The sequence below is a fragment of the Simochromis diagramma genome, unplaced genomic scaffold (genome assembly GCF_900408965.1).
Source record: "Simochromis diagramma unplaced genomic scaffold, fSimDia1.1 OVJJ01000123.1, whole genome shotgun sequence".
NCBI lineage: Eukaryota > Metazoa > Chordata > Actinopteri > Cichliformes > Cichlidae > Simochromis > Simochromis diagramma.
Window position 1 is genome coordinate 4,630,769 of NW_024386778.1, and position 21,205 is coordinate 4,651,973.

General features: G+C 40.7%; 1 protein-coding gene across 2 annotated transcripts in view; it reads left to right on the forward strand.

Moving 5' to 3' along the window:
- Nucleotides 1–17,886, forward strand: part of opcml (opioid binding protein/cell adhesion molecule-like) — a 441,137-nt gene extending 423,251 nt beyond the window's left edge. For both annotated transcript variants that reach the window (XM_040013505.1, XM_040013501.1), the window contains 4 exons: nucleotides 8,409–8,546; nucleotides 8,706–8,826; nucleotides 16,826–16,977; nucleotides 17,283–17,886. In XM_040013505.1, coding sequence (XP_039869439.1) covers nucleotides 8,409–8,546; nucleotides 8,706–8,826; nucleotides 16,826–16,977; nucleotides 17,283–17,383 — 512 coding nt within the window. In that variant the 3' untranslated portion in view covers nucleotides 17,384–17,886. The remainder of the gene's footprint in view (nucleotides 1–8,408; nucleotides 8,547–8,705; nucleotides 8,827–16,825; nucleotides 16,978–17,282) is intronic.
- Nucleotides 17,887–21,205: the final 3,319 nt, after the last annotated feature.

The window sequence follows — 21,205 nt, forward strand, 5'->3', positions numbered from 1 at the left end:
CCAGGAATTCAGTTATTGATTTCTTTCAGAATTTTTTAGGTCAGTTCCCATTTTATGAGGCTACTTTATCAAACATAAGCTAAAGCTGTTCGCTGTGTGTTGTGAAAAAGAATGAAATGTTTGCGTCCTATTGGGAGACGCGTTTTTTCTTCTTCCTTCTCTTTCAAGATGTGTGCTGTTGTACCCCAACTAAAACACTGACAAAATGTGTTTTGGCCGTACAAAATTGTGTCATCTATAAAGATTATTTTTTGTTTCCATTCAAAGTTAAAGACCTCTGAAACTATCACCCTTTATTAGTGAGGAGTGAACTTACAGATTTTTTAAGTAATTTAGTCCATTATTTATTTATTTTTTTGTTTCCATCAGTGTTGGGAAGGTTACTTTTAAAATTTACTCCACTACAGATTACAGAATATATGTCCCAAAATGTATTTTGTAATGTATTCCATTAAGTTATTCAATGAGAGTAACGTATTCTGAATACTTTGGATTACTTAATGTATTATCATGCTTCCCAACCCCCTGAGCCACGGGGCGTATCTGTAACCGGAAGGTCGCCGGTTCGATCCCCGGGCTCTCTGTCCTGGTCGTTGTGTCCTTGGGCAAGACACTTTACCCTACTTGCCTACTGGTGTTGGCCAGAGGGGCCGATGGCGCGATATGGCAGCCTCGCTTCTGTCAGTCTGCCCCAGGGCAGCTGTGGCTACAACCGTAGCTTGCCTTCACCAGTGTGTGAATGTGAGAGTGAATGAATAGTGGCATTGTAAAGTGCTTTGGGTGCCTTGAAAAGCGCTATATAAATCCAATCCATTAACAACTACATGAATGTACTATTGCTGTGTGATTTATTACTATCACTGAAGGTTACTCGCCATACCAGTACGAACTAGATTTTTAAATCTTAATATAAAAAGAGTAACAGTAGGGTGGAAATTAGGTAAGGCTGCACTTTTTGCAGCGATCTTGTATAGAAAACTATTCCACGCATATATGAAACAGGTCGTGGCTCCGAACCACAAAGGTGGAAAAACCGTAAAGGGACCTCTGGCTAATACGTCGGGTTCCGTGTTGGGCTCGTAGCCGAAAACTAGCTTTACTTTGTTGTCTGGGTCAACTTAGTTAGCGAGCAGAGGTGGGTCGAGTATCCAAAAATTGTACTCAAGTAAGAGTAGCATTACTTTAAAATATTATTACTCAAGTAAAAGTGAAAAAGTAGTCTTCAAAAATGTTACTCAAGTAAGAGTAAAGAAGTACTTGGTGAAAAGACTACTCAAGTAGCGAGTAACCGTTTGAAATGTCTGATTTATTTTTTTAATAAATGCTATCAGACAAACAAAAATAAATAAATATACAAATTTTAGTATTGTCAACAGGAATATATTTAAAAAAGACCAACAAAACAAAAATTTCCAGATTTCAGTTTTTCACAACATAAAGCTTTTTTCATCAATACCTACAGTAAATAATATAAACATATAAACAGTGCAAACAATTTCCAGTGACAAGATGTGCTGTAACCTTTATATTCATTTTTGCTCCAAATGGCACAGCAGCCTCAGAGAAAACATTAGAACGAGTCCACTTCAACATATGTACATACAAGGCAGCTCAGTTTAACATAAATTGTATGGGTGTGCATTTATTTCTGCATATTTAGCAAAAATGTGCCATTTCTTCACTCAGTGAAGTGATGGTTAAGCTTAAGCAGCAGTTTGTTATCAAGGTTCTTGCTGTGAAGCTGTAACTGTTTAGCAGTGAACAGGAGTCCTGCATGACTAAGAAGTCCTTCACAAGCTCCAGATGCATGAAGAGCTGTATTGATTTTGATCGACAGCTTCTTGATGTGAGGAACGCCATGCAATAGATCCACACCTCCAGTGAATGGACATGAAAGGTACCTCTCCAGTTCCCCTGCTTCTGGCTTTCCTGACCCCATGGATCCATCATTTTAGTCGGTTAGGCTGCTGTTTGTGCTGGTCTCATTCAGCTTGGAGTCTAGGTGATGTCTGATGAAGTTGAGACCTGTGGAAAGATGTATGGTTTTCAAAAGAATTAGGTCTGGTCATTATAGTGTTGTATATATGTATATATATATATATATATATATATACAGCACATATATATATGTTTCAGGGTGGCTGTAGCTCAGGAGGTAAAGCAGGTCACCTACTGATCGGAAGGTTAGTGGTTCGATCCTTGGCTCCTCCAGTCTGCATGTCAAGTATCGTTGGGCAAGATACTAACCCCAAGTTGTTCTCCGATGCGTCCATCGGAGTATGAATGTGTGTGAATGTAGTTAGATAGCACTAAGTATAGATAAAGTGCTTGTGAGAATGGGTGTGATTGGGTGAATGTGGCATGTTGTATAGAGCGCTTTGAGTACTCCGAGAGAGTAGAAAAGCGCTATATAAGAATCTGTCCATTTACCATGTATACACTGCCAAGCTGCAGATGTTTGGCAAGAAGATTTGATCACACTGGAGATGTTTTTTACTAACTCTTGTAGAAAAACTAAATCATGTCATTCATATCCCGCACAAACAGTTTGCAATGAATTCCAGATTAAGTTTCAAATAAGAATGCGTGCAAGGCTAAGCAGTGCTAGCCAATGGATCCTCCTGTTTGGCTGTTACTCTGGGAAAAGACGATAAAGACAGTGATGGAAGCCGTGACTGGAGCTGTGATGTAGCCTATATAAGGGTTATATTGTACGAACGTGATAATTATGTATATTGTAATAATGTGATATTATATTGTTCAAACGTGAAAGGTATATTGTACTAACATGAAAAGTATATTGTTAGAACAATATACTTTTCTATTTTTCTTTTGCCTGGGTGGCAGCTCTACGCTTCCGTACTACGCTTCCATATAAGAGGCTTTTCAATGTGGCCTCACAAAATTGTGACAACTACAACAACCATGAAAAGAGTTGGATGGACACTGCTGCTCAATTGCAGCTGCCTGGTCAATGTTTTCCATTAGTAATTTAGCAAAGTTGATGGTGGTGGTGTGTGTGTGTCTGTAAGACAGAGAGAGGGAGAGCGAGAGACAGATTTTGTATGATAAGCTTCATGTTATGGACGCACAGTTTGAGCACTCAGGTCGCATCAGAGCATCAGGCCGAGACCCTGCATCGTGACCTATGAACTTCTAACCCCTGCGATTCAATTGTACAGTTTGAGCAGGAGCTGAAAACGCAACTGAAAAGAATCGTAGTGTTTGCCCAGCTTAATGCAGACTGTTTAAACTAAACAAGCTGCTTTTTCACATAATAAATCCTGTCAGCCGCAGCATTGCCTTCTGTTTTAACAGTTAAAGCAGTAGAGACGACCTGTTTGCATGCGCGTTGAACTCTAGCATCATTAACCAGGCTAGCTGTTAGCTTATAGCTCACGCTAGCTAACTAGCGAACAGTTAAAAGGACAGCCGAAGCTGCACAAAACACCCACAAACTTATCTCACTACAACGTAGCGCCGAAAATATGACTAGCAGCTCGAGCTCGACACAGCTGCTGTAACATAAGACTGACATCCAGCTAACCACAGCTAAAAAGATATTTAGAGAAAACTTGCCGTTTCCTCAGGTTACACGAGCCGAGTTGTTTCACGCTGAAAAGTTCCTTTGTTTTGGCTCTCACTGAAGACACCGACACTGAAGACATAGCTGTTCTTTTGTACTGCTTTTGTCATGGTCCTGGGTCATTTTGACCCAGCGTTTTGTGTTTCCTTGAAGTTCATTTTTGTGCCTTGTGTTTATTCTGATTTTGTATTAGTTTAGGGTTGAACCTGAAGTTTGGTGTATATTCAGCCCTACCTGTGTCTGTCCTTGGTGCTCTGTTCATGTCCCCGTGTTGTGTTGTAAATCAGTCTGTGTGTTTCCTGCTTTACTTGGAAGGCTCGTGTTCTGGATTTCCTGTTCTATTCTGAAGGTCTGTGTCTGTTGTCATTGTGTTCAGCTTGTGTCCTCCAGTCATCATGTGTATTCAGATCAGCTGTTCTTCCCTCCTGTGTGTGATTACCCGATTACCTTGTGTGTGTATATTTAGTGGGTGTCGGTCTGTGTTCCTTGTCGGCTCGTCTGCGTTCATCTGCGTTCTATGGTGTTCCTGTTCCTTAGTCTGCGTCTCTCTGCTCTGCTCTCCGTTTCGTTAAGATTTCAGGTTTGCTCTTTAGTTTCTCCCAGTTTAGGTTTCCGTTTGTAATTACTCACGCTTCGTTGCCTGTTTCTGCCACTGCCACCTTGTAAATAAACATCACTCAAAACATCAGTCACTGCCGCATTTTGGGTCCTTCTTTTCCTCCACACCACACGGCTCAACCCGCCAGCCGTGACAGCTTTTATGCGAAACATTCTTTTTATATGAGGCCAAGGGTGTTCATCTTGGCTCTGCCATGTTTTCATGGGTTTCTTCTTTCCGTGTGTCTGCTACTTTTAAACGCTTGGGCCGCTCTGCCCGCCACAGTTTCAAACTGTTTCAAACTAACCAACATTCACACATCGGAGGGCAACTTGGGGTTAGTATCTTGCCCAAGGATATTTGGCATGCAGACTGTGGAAGCCAAGGATCGAACCACCAATCTTCCAATCAATAGCTCCTTAGCCACAGCCACAAAGGATATGGCAGTCCATTCTCCCTGAAGCACGGACTACACTGCCCATGAGGCTACATTCTTTAGGGCTATGCCTGTAACACTCTGTCTATTGCCTTCATATTAAATAATTGTTTGAATAATTTTTAAAAATATTTCTTCATATCATTATGCAACTAGGGGTGTTATGGGCCGCGAGATTGAGACCCAGACATTAGAGCCTCTTAATGCGTGTTTTGTTTGGGTTTCCACCGGCATGGAATAACCAGAAATAGAGAAGGCACAAATCCATTTATGTGTAATCCATTTATTTCAACAAAGTAACTGTATTCTGAATACCACCCTTTCAAACGGTAACTGTAACAGAATACAGTTACTCATGTTTTGTATTTTAAATACGTAACAGCGGTACATGTATTCCTTTACTCCCCAACACTGGGTACCATACCATCTTAACTAACTGGTCTACTGTAATCTTTTTACTAAAACTGCACAGAGTGGTGTCTAGACAGCAGAGCTCCTTAAGCTAATAGCTAATATTACAACAGTGCTCCACTGAGTGCTTTCAGATACTCAGCTTCCGTCTCGTACTTTAATGACTCTTATTAGTGATCCAGTCATGGTACACTGACACTGATGCTGTGCTGGAAATGTGACCAGTGATGTGGGAGTTGGTGTTAATGGTGATTGTTTTTATATTTATATACCGTATTTCCCGGACTACAAAGCGCACCTGAATATTAGCCGCACAAGCTAAAATCAGGAGAAAATCCTGTTTTGTACATACATTAGCCGCACCTGACTAAAAGCCGCAGGTGTTTCAATGTTGACTTATCATATGTAAGAGAATATGCACAAAGGGACTTGTCAGGAAAGAGCTGTTTGGAGACACACCCCTTTTATTAATATTTTGAAAAACAAGTTATGGGTACATATTTGCACAACTTTTTAGGTATATGTACAAGTAGCGGTAATTACAAGTAGGACACATGTACTGTGCTTCATAAATGAGTAACAAATGTAGTACATAACACTAACCTACAGCACACCAGAAAAATAGATTCAGACTACCTTTTAGGCTCAGGTGCAGTGACACGGCTTTAACAAGAAGAAAAGTCAGTCATTCACCACCATCTTTCTCTTCTTCCTGCGCACTAAAACCACCAAAGTCCTCTTCTCCAGTGTCTGATATGAACAGGTTCAGGGTGGCTTCGTCATCCACTCTCAGCTTCTTTCCTTCGTTGTCACTTTCAAAACCAAATAAATCCTCGTTGTCAGTGTCAGAGTCGAACACCCTCAGAAGGGCCGTGGCGGTGTCCTCCTCTCCATCATGCAGCAGTCCAGCCCTTTGAAATCCGTTGATGATCGTGGATGTTTTCACACTTTTCCACGCTGTCAGAATCCACCGGTGGAATTGAGCATAACTTGCTTTTCACAAGTTTATTGCCGCTCGTCATCCACGCCTCCCGCTGAACGCGTAGCGCTACTTTGAAGTTTGTTTTTCGCGCTACTTGTACGGCACTATGTTGCCTGGCGGATGGACATGTGACCAACATACCACTCTTGAACCCCGATACTGTGTGTCTGATCACATGCCCTTCCGCCAGGCAACGTAGTGCCGTACAACAGCGGAACAAACAAAACAAATCGTCTTACGATATGACAAAAATCATGGACAATCCATAGAAAAGCCGCACCTGACTAAAATCCGCAGGGTTCAAAGCTGGTGCAAAAAGTAGCGGCTTATAGCCCGACAATTACGGTAATCTGATTAATACATAATGATTATGACTCTTTTATTTTCATTCAGCTGTGTGATTTAAACTGACATTCAAATTCTAACACTTGAACTGGAGCCGTGTCTTGTCATTATCTTGCACTTTCAGTATAGTATTGTTTTTTGGCTCTGTAATAATGAAAAAATAACTTACTTTTAGTCTCAGTGTATTGTGATGGTGTCAGAGGCTAAATTGTTTCTCAAATGTGTATGAATTATGTGCTGTGGAGACATGTGGCTGCTTGCAGTGCTGTAAGAATAAACATGCACATACACACAGAGACACTCATTCACACACAGTTCTGAAAAGTCTTAAACACGAAATAAGAATCGTTCTATAAAACCTAACACAAAAAAACAAAAACACAACAAAAAAGAAGTAACATGCATCTATGTTTTTTTATTAGATGCTTTAAGCAAAATTTAGGCTTTTAACAATAATAAAGCACAGTGTGGTGATACTATTTTGCTGATTTGGCCACAAATATTATTTACATTTGGAAATTTGGATACAACTTGCCAGACTGATTTAAATTTAACCACTTTAGTATGAACAAAAATGTTGAATCCCCAAAGTAGTTTAGTAACATTTTTAAAAAATATATATATTGTCCACCTTATTATTAACTTAGATTTAGTGATCACATAGAATACCTAAGCTTTTTCCCGCATAGAGAAATATGTGATGCAAAAGGGGATAAGGACTGGTATTTATGCAGAGCTTTTTTTTAGTCTCCTTGAATTCCCAAAGAACTCTACAGCGCACAAACATTTTATTCTATGCAAACAGTGCTGGAATTTCCTTAGCAAGAATCACAGGAAAATCATCAGCATTTAAGCAATTTTAACCATTTATGTTAATTAGAGTCATATTTCCTTCAATTTATAGTTTGCATGAAAATGGAAAACATAGATTACATAATTAATTACACAAATCAAGAACTGAGTTCACATTTGTAGTTACCCACCAATGGGTGGCACTTGTTTTCCATCTTTCCATCTAACTAGTAACTCAACAGCATTTTGTCACTAATCTACATAGTTACAGTTGATGAAAATGTTAATTACCTGAGTTCGCAGTTCCCTGGTTTCATGCAAGAAGCTGATTATCCCTAGCCCTCAACCTTTTTACTGAATCCCCTGCCAGCTGCAGCAGTGTCTGCAGCTGAGGATTAAAAAAACATAATGGCATTATGCTAATGTTGTGATATTGCTAGATTGACATTTCTACTGATTCGGATTAGTGCTCCTATCCATTTTCCCACCCACACAGCAGTGGCTTAAAGTCTCTCTCTCTGCCATGAAAACATGCTTTTAACATTGTTGGTGTCAGGGGTAATTTATGGTGTTCCTCAAGTGGGCTTGTTTCAGTGCAATTAGTGTATTTTCTTTGTGTATTGAGTGCATGCCCTGAGCTGTCTGCCATCTGGAGATGTTTGAGAGAAAAAGAGGGCTTTCCTGTTTCTGGGTTCTTTTTTCTTTAATTAAGTTTTTTAACAAGGATAATCACAAGTTTGTTCAATCTGTTAAGTTGCAACAGACCATTTGAAAATTTACCATTATCCTATAATATCTTTTCAAAACATGATGCAAACATTAGTTTCTGCAACTGGATTACCATATTACTATGTCATATTTGCATTATTAACTGATTATCTGAGCTGGTAATCTTGGCTGTGTTGGCATTGGGTCAGTCATCTTGTTTACAAATTTAGAGAAAAACATATACATACCTACAACCTGTACAAACACAGCTGAATTGCCCAGGTTTGTCTGGCCTCCATGCTTTGCTCACTTTACTTCTTCAGAAAAAATCATTTAACATTCTTGAAAAAACAACCAGGAGTTTAAACGACTTGCCCTCGGCTGCTGCCTACCAAAGCTGTTTAACTTTTTTGGTCAGGTCCACAGCGGCAGACTGTTTTTTTTCTTCTGAAATGAGTACAGCATCATATGTCATAGAGCTAATCGAATTGAATTGAAACATTAACTCATGCACTGTTTTTTTTCTTTTGCTTTGTTTCTTTCTCTACAGGCACCCATAAATTTGTGACAGAGGGGGAGCACCTGATGCTCACAGCCATCACCAAAGAACAGTCGGGATCTTATGAATGCATTGCATCTAATGACATCTCAAGCCCGGATGTCAGGACAGTGCAAGTCACCGTCAACTGTAAGGGCCAGGCTATCACACTCTCAGGCTATATAGGACATCAAAGGGTGGGAGGGTGCAGAGTGAAACTAACACTGAGTGAGGACAGTTGAGGGCACAATTTCAATTTGAAGAAACAGTCATATGAAAACATATGACTGGTATTTTTTTGTTTTCCAGATCCTCCCTTCATTTCTAAAGCGAGGAGTACAGGCACTTCAGTTGGACAAAAAGGAATTCTGCAATGTGAAGCCTCTGCTGTCCCAAGGGCAGATTTTGAGTGGTACAAAGAAGACCGCAGGCATGTTTCTTCCCTGAGCTCTATGATTTCGACATGCTCTGAATTGTTTGACCTCAGTATTACAGGCTTACAAACACACGTGTTGTGCTGTACGCTGTGGTCTTAATTCATTCGACATGATCTTTGCTGAAAGTAATGATGTTCACTCACTCATATCACTGTTTAAAATCATGTTTTTGAGATAAGATAACTTGTGCCCTGCATTCTTCTATCAGTGGACTACATCAAAATTTAATCACACTATTAGAAAAAACAGTTAGTTAGATAATTTGCACAAAGTCATGGTTACCAAAGGAAAATTATTTGGGGTGGCTGTAGCTCAGGTGGCAGAGCAAGTCAGGCACTAATCAGAAGGTCAGTGGTTCAATCCCAGGCTGCCTCCTGGCTGCATGCCAAATATCCTTGGGCAAGATACTAAATACTAGTGGTCAGAGGCCCTGGTGGCGCCAGTGTCCGGCAGCCTCGCCTCTGTCAGTGCGCCCCAGGGCAGCTGTGGCTACAATGTAGCTTGTCATCACCAGTGTGTGAATGGGTGGATGACTGAATGTAGTGTAAAGCACTTTGGGGTCCTTAGGGACTAAGTAAAGCGCTATACAAATGCAAGCCATTTACCATTTATGTGTTTCTCTATAATTAGTTTATGTCAGTAGGGTGCTGGGCTCAAATGTTTAGATAATAATCTAATATAAAGTAGCTTTTTCCAACTGATGACTTGAAACTGGAAATACATTTATGAGAAGAGTAAATACAAACAATGGCTATGGTGACTGTTAAATGGTCCCTGAAAGTGACAGCAGCATTTCCTGTCCCTATAAGATGAAATAAGTAGAGATAGAGAGGAGTGATAAAATAAATGTAAAAAAACAGCGAAACTGTAGAAAAGAAACAGGAAATGAAATGTGGGAAATGGAAGGCGGGCTTTTAAACAAATACATCCTGTCACGGCTGCAGCGGCAGATGTGTGAAGTTATAAGAGATGGACCCAAGTGCAGGCACTGGCATTACTGTGAGTGAGTTTTATTTTCAAACGATAATACAAACAGAAGCAGACATGGCAAAGAAAGAAAATAAGAAAGACCTAAACCAGGAAAACTAACTAAATAAACCTGAAACCATGAAACGTTGTTAGAACATGGGGGATGACACACAGAATGATACACAGACGGACGACAACGAGCAAAGGTGAGCACACACTATGGCTGTATCCCAATTCAGGGTCTGCAGCCCTGGAGGACGCAGCCTTCGCTGTCTACTTGGGCTGCGTCCTTGAAGGCCGAGAAGGCCGGAAATATGAGGCTTGTGAAATCGAAAGGTCTATCCTCTGTCATGATACTAACCGCTGCAAACATTTCATACAGCATTGTTTCACAGAAATGAAGAAAAGAAATAGAGAGTTTATTTGTTTGTTTTTACATGATGTTTGTTTGATTTGAATATTTGAGGCTGAGACCACGGAACTGTAACAATATGAATGTTGTGCTTCTTTTCGGTACTGACCAGCAATGTTCCCTCTAAGCTGTGCGCGTGCGCAATTGCGCACTGCTGGCATGGTCTCTGCGCACAGAAAATCTGCGTTGCGCACATAAAAAACCATCAAACCTGAATTGAATTTAAAATGAATACTTTAACAATTCTGTTTTGCAGTGTTAGTCAGTTAGTGACTGGCTGCTCCCGTATGGGATTAGAACGATGCCACCTTATCCCATAGTCCAGCCAATAATGCGATTCACATTCGTATATACGGCACGTCCGTATGTGCCGACACCGGTGTTTTAGCTGGCAAAGTGGCGTGGCTGATGTGGAGTGAAGCCACATTAATGACAACATGTACAACTATTGGAGATGTGAGCAGGACAGACAGAACAATTGATGGAAAAAGTGTGGACTTTATACCAGTTTTTAAATTGTGTTGATCGGCCACGTAAAATCTGAGTTATGATAAAATTATATGCAATGTTTGGTTTTCTTCCTGAATACTATCGTTGTTTATATTTACTGCGGGAAGAAATGGTAAAAACTGTGTTTTATCAGGAAAATGCTCAAAAGCATTCTCTGCCTGTGAGCAAAAACAACACCAAAAACACTCCCACCCTTTCCTATTGGTCGAAAAATGTACCATGTCGACCAATCAAAAAATGATATGGCAACATGGCATTTAGTTGTTTAGGAAAGGGGGAAGTTTTAGGGGTGACGGCGGTGTTTTGAGATGTGAGAGATTTGCGACGTTTAGCGCAAATCTTGTGTAGTTAGTGTGTAGTGTAGTCAATAGTTTTGTTGTGTGTGTCAGAACAATGAGGCGACTGAATGTTACAGGTGTTACAGCAGTGATATATCTCCTGTTGTCAGGCCTGCAGGTATCAGGCTGTTATTCTCCTTTATCTCATAGTGGACAGAAATTATGTTTTGGAGTGGAACAAATGATTTGTGTGGCATCAGATTTGATGCAGAACAGCTGATTGTTCTGTAAATAGTTTGAAATGTTTATTTAAAAAAAACGCCTTGGCTGCATTTTTAGGTAAACAGCTGCTGGAGCGGGGGGGCTAGGAGGAGGAGTTGGCCGTCCGATTGGGGTCTGGAATGTGGGGCCTCCCTGCTGCTGCTGAGTCGGGGCAGTCAGCTTCTCTCCACCCCAGGGAAAAGGGTAACACTACCTGGGTCTGGGTGCAGTTTCCCCCTCCAGGGGCAAGGGTACCTAGACCTGGGGCTTAGAGTACACTTGGGGAGTGTGATCGTGTGTACAGTGTCTCTTTATGTCTGTCTCCACGTTGGGTGGGTGGGAATGGATGTTTGTATCTGTGTGTGCCTGTTTTTCTGTGTCTATATGTTAGGTCGGGTATCAGACGCCACTTCTCTGGGGACATCTCAGGCCCTCCAAGGTATGGAGGCCTATCTCCCCCCACCACTCCCCCTGCCGGTGGCAGACGCCCTCATACATCGGTGCATTGGTGGCTCTTTGTGTCCGGGGATGGGCGTCCAGGTACACACCGGCTCACTCCTGGTGGCTGCTTGTCGGGGCTTGGAGCCTGGGGCTCGCTCAGGCCACTTCGGGGGTGGGGTGCCCTCGGCCTCTCGGCCTGGGGCTCGGTCACTCTGGCACAGCTGGCCGCCGGCGGAGCTCACTGCAACCCCCCTGGCTTCTGCTCCGCGGCTGCTGAGTGACTCCTCATCTGGAGCTCTCCTCAGCTCTTTCTGGGATAGTGGCGCGGCTGCCCCTCTGTTGGTCTTCCTTGGTCTCTTGTGTTCTGAGGGCCTCTGGATGTCTGGAGTTTTGATCTCCTCCATACCTGCTTCATGCCCTGGAGGACGGGGCTGCCGCCCCCCACACCCTCTAGCAGATCATTACATGAAGGAACCTTTTAAATACAAGCGCGCTCATGCTCACAGGTGTACACACGGGTGTTCACACACACAAACTACACCCTTATTGGCTCCTACCTCAAAGCACACTGTGCCCTTTATCACCTTTGGATTTGATGTGGTCACGCCAGCATCGAATCCATCCAAGTTACATGGTTTATTAAAATAATCAAATTACAGCATTTACATGTATGTTAGACTGCTTTTAATTAACTGCTCTAGCCCACTTACAATGAAAGTTAAGTATGTAGTATGTTAACACTATTGGAAGGAAAAATAACTTGAACTTTTTTTTCTTTAAATAAAGCTCTGACTTGTATTATGAGTATGAGTCTGAGGTCTGGGAGAGAGTCCTGTAACTCTCTGTCTGCAAAATACAGTATATAATGACCTATGTTGAGCAATTAATTATATAGTTACTTTTTTGAAGAACTAACTATATAATTAACTGAATTATGCAAACAACAACATTTTTTGGAGCCGTTTACCTAAAAATGCAGCCAAGGCATTTTTTAAAATAAACATTTCAAACTATTTACAGAACAATCAGCTGTTCTGCATCAAATCTGATGCCACACAAATTATTTGTGCCACTCCAAAAAATAATTTCTGTCCACTATGAGATAAAGGAGAACACCAGCCTGATACCTGCAGGCCTGACAGCAGGAAATGTATCACTCCTGTAACACCTGTAACATTCAGCCATCGGCTCATTGTTCTGACACACACAACAAAACTATTGACTACACTACACACTAACTACAAAAGATTTGCGCTAAACGTCTCAAATCTCTCACATTGTCTTCATTCGTTTTATTTTTGAGATACAGCAATTTTTATATACTGTGGGAAAAATGAAAAACAATCATATGATGCAAATTTGCAAAGAAAACAGCATGTGCATCAAAATAAACTATTTCCAGCAGTGCAATTCGAGTTCTAAGCCTCCCAGAAACTATTCAGAAAAGCATAAAGTCAAACATGACTTATAAAAATACCAGTATAGGCTTTTAAGGCCCACAAGTAAAAAACTACATTTTCTGCGAAAATGACATCACTTCCGGTTTCGGGCAGGAAATGGCAGACATGTGATCGTTAGCGCTGACCTCTGTTTCAATGTGGGAAGTGTTACAAATAGCTGATCGGATCGGCAAAGCGTGTTTAAGTATACAACTTACATCTTATGTAAGTAAAGAAAAAATTATTGCGCTAGCTTACGCAGCTCCGGTTCTACAGGGATTTAAAAATAATTATGCAAAACAGAGGGTGCCCACTCCGACCGGCTTTAAAGGGTTAACAACTAAATGCCATCATTTTGTGATTGGTCGACATGGTACATTTTTCGACCAATAGGAAAGGGTGGGAGTGTTTTTGGTGTTGTTTTTGCTGACAGGCGGAGAGCGCTTTTGAGCATTTTCCTTATAAAACGCAGTTTTTACCGTTTCTTCCCGCAGTAAATATAAACAATGATAGTATTCAGGAAGAAAACCAAACATTGCATATATTTGTTTTTATCATAACTCTGGTTTTCGTGGCCGATCAACACAATTTAAAAACTGGTATAAAGTCCACACTTTTTCCATCAATTGTTCCGTCTGTCCTGCTCACATCTCCAATGGTTGTACATGTTGTCATTAACGTGGCTTCACTCTACATCAGCCACGCCGCTTTTCTAGCTAAAACACCGGTGTCTGCACATAAGGACGCTGTCATAGCCTGTCAACGACGTTGATTAGCTGCATATATACGAATGTAAATAGCATCACTGGCTGGACTGTGGGACAAGGTGGCATCGTTCTAATCCCATACGGGAGCAGCCAGTCACTAACTGACTAACACTGCAAAACAGAATTGATAAAGTTTTGATTTCAATTCAGGTTCGATTTTTTTGTGCGCAACACAGATTTTCTGTGCGCAGAGACCGTGCCAGCAGTGTGCAATTGCGCACGCGCACAGCTTAGAGGGAACATTGAATATGGCCAATATTAAAGTTATTTTTATAATAATCATTAATAGTTATTACAGCAGTGAACTTGAACTCTGTGTCAAATACTGAGCTTCATTCAAGATTCAAGTTTCAGTTATTTATATTTCCTATCACCTTAAAAAATCAAAGTATCTTTGACAGTGTATATATAGATGTATTACATATAAGAGACAAATATTGTTCTTTTAATATGTTGGTATTACTAAATCTGTCTGAATGCTTATATATATATTTTAAAAAAAAATTGCCCCACTTACCCCTGTGGGCGGTCAATCCTTCAAGCTCGGGTCCTCTACCAGAGGCCTGGGAGCTTGAGGGTCCTGCGCAGTATCTTAGCTGTTCCTAGGACTGCGCTCTTCTGGACAGAGATCTCCGCTGTTGTTCCCGGGATCTGCAGGAGCCACTCGCCTAGCTTGGGAGTCACCGCACCTAGTGCTCCGATTACCACGGGGACCACCGTCACCTTCACCCTCCACATCCTCTCGAGCTCTTCTCTGAGCCCTTGGTCTTTCTCCAGCTTCTCGTGTTCCTTCTTCCTGATATTGCTGTCATTCGGAACCGCTACATCGATCACTACGGCCGTCTTCTCATGTTTGTCTACCACCACTATGGTTAGCCACCGCCATTTTGTCCGTCTGTATCTGGAAGTCCCACAGGATCTTAGCTCGGTCATTCTCCATCACCCTTGGGGGCATCTCCCATTTTGACCTCGGCACTTCCAGGCCATATTCGGCACAGATGTTTCTTTATACTATGCCGGCCACTTGGTTATGGCGTTCCATGTATGCCCTGCCTGCTAGCATCTTGCACCCTGCTGTTATGTGCTGGATTGTCTCTGGGGCATCTTTACACAGCCTGCACCTGGGGTCTTGCCTGGTGTGATAGACCCCAGCCTCTATGGATCTTGTACTCAGAGCTTGTTCTTGTGCTGCCATGATTAGTGCCTCTGTGCTGTCTTTCAGTCCAGCTTTGTCCAGCCACTGGTAGGATTTCTGGATATCAGCCACCTCCTCTATCTGCCGGTGGTACATACTGTGCAGGGGCCTGTCCTTCCATGATGGTTCCTCGCCTTCCTCCACTTTTATATGTGCGTGTGTATATATATATGTATGTGTGTGTGTGTGTGTGTATGTGTGTGTGTGTGTGTGTGTATATATGTATATATATGTATATACATATATGTACATATATATATTCTGGGATATGTTGGGCCACAAAGGATACACTGATCCATCGTTCAAATCCGGGGAAGTAAAGGACATATTTGTCGGCCACATCTTGAGCAGCCTTCGAATTGGGACAGCCTTCTTTGCGTCGCTGTGACGTAATCGGCCTTAAAATGCAGCCTTTAAGGCTGCAGACCCTGAATTGGGATACAGCCTATATATGCACAGAGGGAAACAAGGAAATGGCAGACAGGCAGGGAACACAGCTGACACTAATCAGATGAGACGAGACTGGGAGGAAGCAAAACAGAATACACTGACATAGGACATGGACTTTCAAAGTAAAACAGGAAACATACAACAGGCACAAAGACCTAAAACGTGGGACAGAAAGGCACAGAATAGAGGCTGTATCCCAATTCAGGGTCTGCAGCCTTAAAGTACGCAGCCTTAATGGTCCTCAAGGGTCACGTACTCAAAGACCGCTAAGGCCGGAAGTGCGAGGCTTGTGAAATGAGACTGTCTAGCCTCCATCACGCTGCCCAGGTTGCCTAGCAACCATGATACTAACAGCTGGAAACGTTTCATACAGCTTTGTTTGACAGAAATGAAGGAGAAAATATTTTGTTCATTTGTTTGTGTGTTTCTACATGAGCTTTGATCATTCCCTGTAAGATTAAGGTCAGCTATTGAACGGCATATATTTTAAAGTAAAGGCTTTAAAACCAAGTTAGTACAAACGTCACTAATGTCACATAACTTTGCCGACATGTGGCCAACAGTAATGTTTTAATGATCTTCGTTATTAAACATTTGCACATAAATAAGTGACATAATATTCAGTACTCACTTAAAGTTTACTCTTCAGTCGCCCCTCAGCCGCCGTTTTTTTTTTCGGCAAAATTATCCACACCCACCGCCGCGCTATGCATTCTGGGATATGTTGGGCCACGAAGTCTACACCGCCACGTCCTTAAAATTCAGGGAAATGAAGGACGCATTTGAGGGCCACATTTCGAGCAGCCTTCGAATTGAGACAGCCTTCGTCGCGTCGCTGTGACGTAATCGGCCTTAAAATGCGGCCTTTAAGGCTGCAGACCCTGAATTGGGATACAGCGTAGACATAACACGGAACACAGGGGAGGCACATAAACAAAACCTAATGGCTAGTAATCATGATATACTAATGAACTAGGGTGCTAGAAATACTGAAAACCAAAATCAAGAGACTAGCAGTGAAAATAAGATGAAATCAAAGATCAAACAATAGTACAAACTCAAAACACGGACCGTGGCACATCCACAGTTACTGCAGTACCTGCAGGTATTCAGGAGAGCATGAGAACAGGAACATTCAGAGCGTTTTGCTTTGTATCTAAAAAACATTTCCCTAAGTTTTAATCAAGCATATTTTATGAGTGCATTTGCAAAAGTTACAAATAAACACATTCTCTCAGAGATTTCAAAACTGCTTTTCTCTTTCTTATAGGCTCCTCAATGGACTAAACGGGGTAAAGATAGAGAATCAAGGGAAACAGTCTATGCTTATCTTTTTCAATGTCTCAGAAGAAGACTATGGGAACTACACTTGTGTTGCTATGAACACCATGGGAATCACTAATGCCAGTATAATACTCTATGGTAAGAAAAATATGTTTCTGTTATGTTGTTCATTTCAGTGAATTAAAGAAAAAAGAAAAAAGTTTTGTTTTTGTCAGCGACCACTTCTTCCATATTAGCAGCTACACATAAAAAAGCCATTCTGAAAGTCACCCACTGTATGTTATTCATTGAATTACCTTTTATTTCCACCGATTGCCAGTTTCCATGGCAATTCCAGCACCAAACCGCATGAACATTTAACTTCTAACTAATGATAGTCAATACTAGAGCACTGATCTGAATAACGCTTATGATGAATCACATTTTGCATTATTCTCTTGCAGGTCCTGGTGCAATGCATGACGTGAACGGGGCTACTGCGCTATCACATTGCTTTGTATGCCTCCTGCTTACTGTAACCTCAGTCTACCTTCTCAAGTTCTAATGTGAAATGCTACCACCTTGGAGCTTCTCTCAGAATTAAAAACCAAGAACAGACTTTTAGTCCAGTAAGAAGAATGGAAACCCAAGATTGCCAGTGGTCCACCCTATTTTTTTTTTCTTTTTCTCTGTTGTTTTTCTTTCCTTTTTCTGGCTTTGCATCAGAGTCTGTTCTCTGTTGGCTTGTCAAGAGTGAGAAGCATCAACCTGCAGAAGCAAAGATTTTAAATAATGCACTAATTTGATGATGGTAGAACTTCTGAGTTCATGTCTCCCCCAACCTTTTTATATGTGAACATGGGAAAAAAAATACATGTAACTGTTGATAGTTGACTGTTTATTGCCCAATTCTGAAGTGTACATTCAGATTATTATTATTATTATTATCGTGTCATGTCCTGTTCAATATCTGTACAATAACATTAAGCTTTTTTAGGTAAATGATAAAAAGGGAAAAATGCAATGTGATTGTTGAATTTTACTGTATTTTTACAGTTGTATGCAAAACAGAATAACTGATACTTCATTATAAACAGTTCAGAACAATAAATTATACACCATGATTTCTCAGGCAAAGTCCTACACATAGTGCATCCAAATTTATATTTTCATTGTAGTGTGTGTAAAAATTGTACAAATGTGTACAAACAATACCTGCACTGTTGTTTATCAAAATGCATATGCTTATCCAATGGCATTTTTGAACTACCCAATAAGAGTGCCATAGCAGCTTCATGACATATTCATACTGACACACTGAAAGCTGATTTTCAGACTCACTTTAGTGAAGTATGATTTAGGAGTGAGAAATTGGTTGTTGTGCGGCTTTGTTCTCTGCAGACAGAAACAGAAAAACCCAGAGTTCAGTGTGCTGATGGCATCATTAGAGTGTCCAACCTGATTCACAAAGTGCTGTGGCTAATTTGAAAAGCTGCACTCGTTACATGATATTAACCCACCTTCCACACTATTTTTATGATCATTATTATTTAATTTTCTAAAGTTATGGTTAAAATACGGTGGCCCTGAGAGGCCAAACGGACTGCAACTTCAAGAAACACCTGCAAAAAGAAAAACACTTGCAAAAAGAAAAATGCTGCAAAAAGAAAAACACCTGCAAAAAGAAAAACACTTGCAAAAAGAAAAATGCTGCAAAAAGAAAAACGCTGCAAAAGCACACACAACACAACGGAAATGTTTCTGGGGAGACAATAACCGGTACGCAGCCTTAACGGTCCTCAAGGGCCGCGTACTCAAAGACCGCTGAGGCCGGAAGTGCGAGGCTTGTAGGCTCGTGAAATGGGATGGTCTAGCCTCCGTCACGCTGCCCAGGTTGCCTAGCAACCATGATACTAACAGCTGGAAACGTTTCATACAGCTTTGTTTGACAGAAATGAAGGAGAACATATTTTGTACATTTGTTTCTACATGAGCTTTGTGTGATTTGATAAGTATCTGAGGCTGAGACCACAGAACTGTAAAACACGATTTTTGGGCTTCATTTCTGTACTGAACAGTCATTTAAGATTAGCTATAAAATAAAAATTAGCTAATGTTGTTCATGAGACTAAAGTCATCTCACTTTGGTAATGTAAATATAATATGGCCAATATTATATTAATCATTATTAGTTATTACAGCAGTGAACATGAACTCTGTGCCAAACACTGAGCTTCAGTAAAGATTCAAGTTGCATTTATTTATATTTCCTGTCACCTTAAATCTTCACTTAAAGACAAGTATCGTTGACAGTGTATCTATAGATGTATTATATATAAGAGACAAATATTGTTCTTTTAATATGTTGGCATTACTACATTTGGCTCAATGCTTATATATGTGTGGAAAAAGAAAATGTACGAGCTGTGAAAACTGTTTCTGATAGAATGAAGGGTAGACTGATATATTAAATATTCCTTTATTGGGTGAGAAAATCATACCATGTCATAACTGTTTTAAGTCATACAGAATAGATATCAGGGCCTTAAACAGGCTGACTTCTGCTAAATGGGTCAAAGTGGGCAAAAAGTATACAAACACATAACATCCTTATAGAATATGATGTAACACTATAGATCAACTTAGAATATATAAAGCATATAAACAGTTACAGCAATATGATGCAACAAACACAGCAGTACTACTAATCCAAAATACTCAAAGCTTCATAGAACTGAAACAAACATTTATTTTTAGGTCCATTCTGCTGCTGATACAAACTTTAGGTTTCTGAACATTAAACTTGTTTCTGCCTTTCATAGTGTGTAACCTGAAGGCCCTGAGTACTTTCTCCCACACTGAAAACACTGGAATGATACAATTATTTGAACATTAATAAGACTGATTCAGGACAGACAATTAGTTATAACTTTCCTAGCAGTCCTTCACAAACAAGGAACAGTCTGTCTATTCTCTCCATCTGTCAGCTGCTGCTGGCTCTTCCTCCTCCTCTTCCTCACACACTGCTGAGTTTGTCCTGGTGGATCATCAGGGGTGCAAAGCCTCACAGATGATGTGCAGCAGTGGGTCCCTCAGTCTGTCCTCACCCTGGACACTTGCAGTTGTCACACATGGAAATCAAATGTGTGATAAGCTGCAGGAGTCAAACACAAGTGTAACTTATAAACACATGTTCATACTTTTATTACACAATCAGAGAGAAAGAAACAGAGAGAGAGTGCAGGACAGACAGACAGGTGACAGTCTCAAGTGTACACACTGCTACAAAACAGCACAAGAGAAGGAGGATTTAGTGTTTGTGTCATTACGAGTGCTAAACAAGAAGAGTCCCCAGATGGTACAGTGGACACATGTGTGACTCCTGTGATTAAAGCATCTTTCTTTCAGCTTAACGAGTGAACCGTCAGCTCGTTCAAACACACGTTAAAGTCCGTGCCATGATTATCAGGACTGCAAACCGAGCAGCATCACTGACTTTCAGCTTGTTGTGTTTGTGGATATATGACTGACTTTAATTATCCACAAAATCATCAGATTCTCTGTAAGATTAATGTCAACTATCGAACGGCGTATAAAGTAAAGGCTTTAAAACAAAGTAAACGCTGAAAGTACAAACATCGCTAATGTCACATAACTTTTCCGGCATGTGGCCAACAGTAATGTTTTAATGTTCCTCATTATTAAACATTTGCACATAAATAAGTGACATAATATTCAGAACTTACTTTTGAAAGTTTACTCTTTGGCCGCTCCGCTTCCATTTCTTTGAAGTGTCTCCCAGTCCCAGTGCACTTGTTAGCATGTTTTGGTTCGTGCAACTGGTCCGTCCGGTTATTGTCTCCCCAGAAACATTTCCGTTGTGTTGTGTGTGCTTTTGCAGCGTTTTTCTTTTTGCAGCGTTTTTCTTTTTGCAGCATTTTTCTTTTTGCAAGTGTTTTCTGAAGTTGCAGTCCGTTTGGCCTCTCAGGGTCACCGTATTAAAAGCTTCAGATTATATAAAATAATTTAATAGTAAGATATTTAAAAGATGCAGGTAGCCATTATACCATTTTAGTCCCCCTTATTTTTTTTAGTCGCAAGAATCAACTAAAAATGTCACTGAGACCTTTTGTTTTCTCACCACACCAACAAGAGGTTCAATCTGGCTTCCGATTCAAAATAATACTCTACAAAAAATATGTATTTAAGAGCCATTTTAAATAATTAAACCGCCTTTTAAATGCTTCTGCAATGTTTGTCACTTTTAGCTATGCATAATATAATCACGTTCAGAAAAACAAGATAGTGAGTGTGAGAAAACATTGGCAGTGTTAGCACTAGCAGCATTCGTTGTAGTGCTGCTAGTTCTAGCAAATATTGTATTACA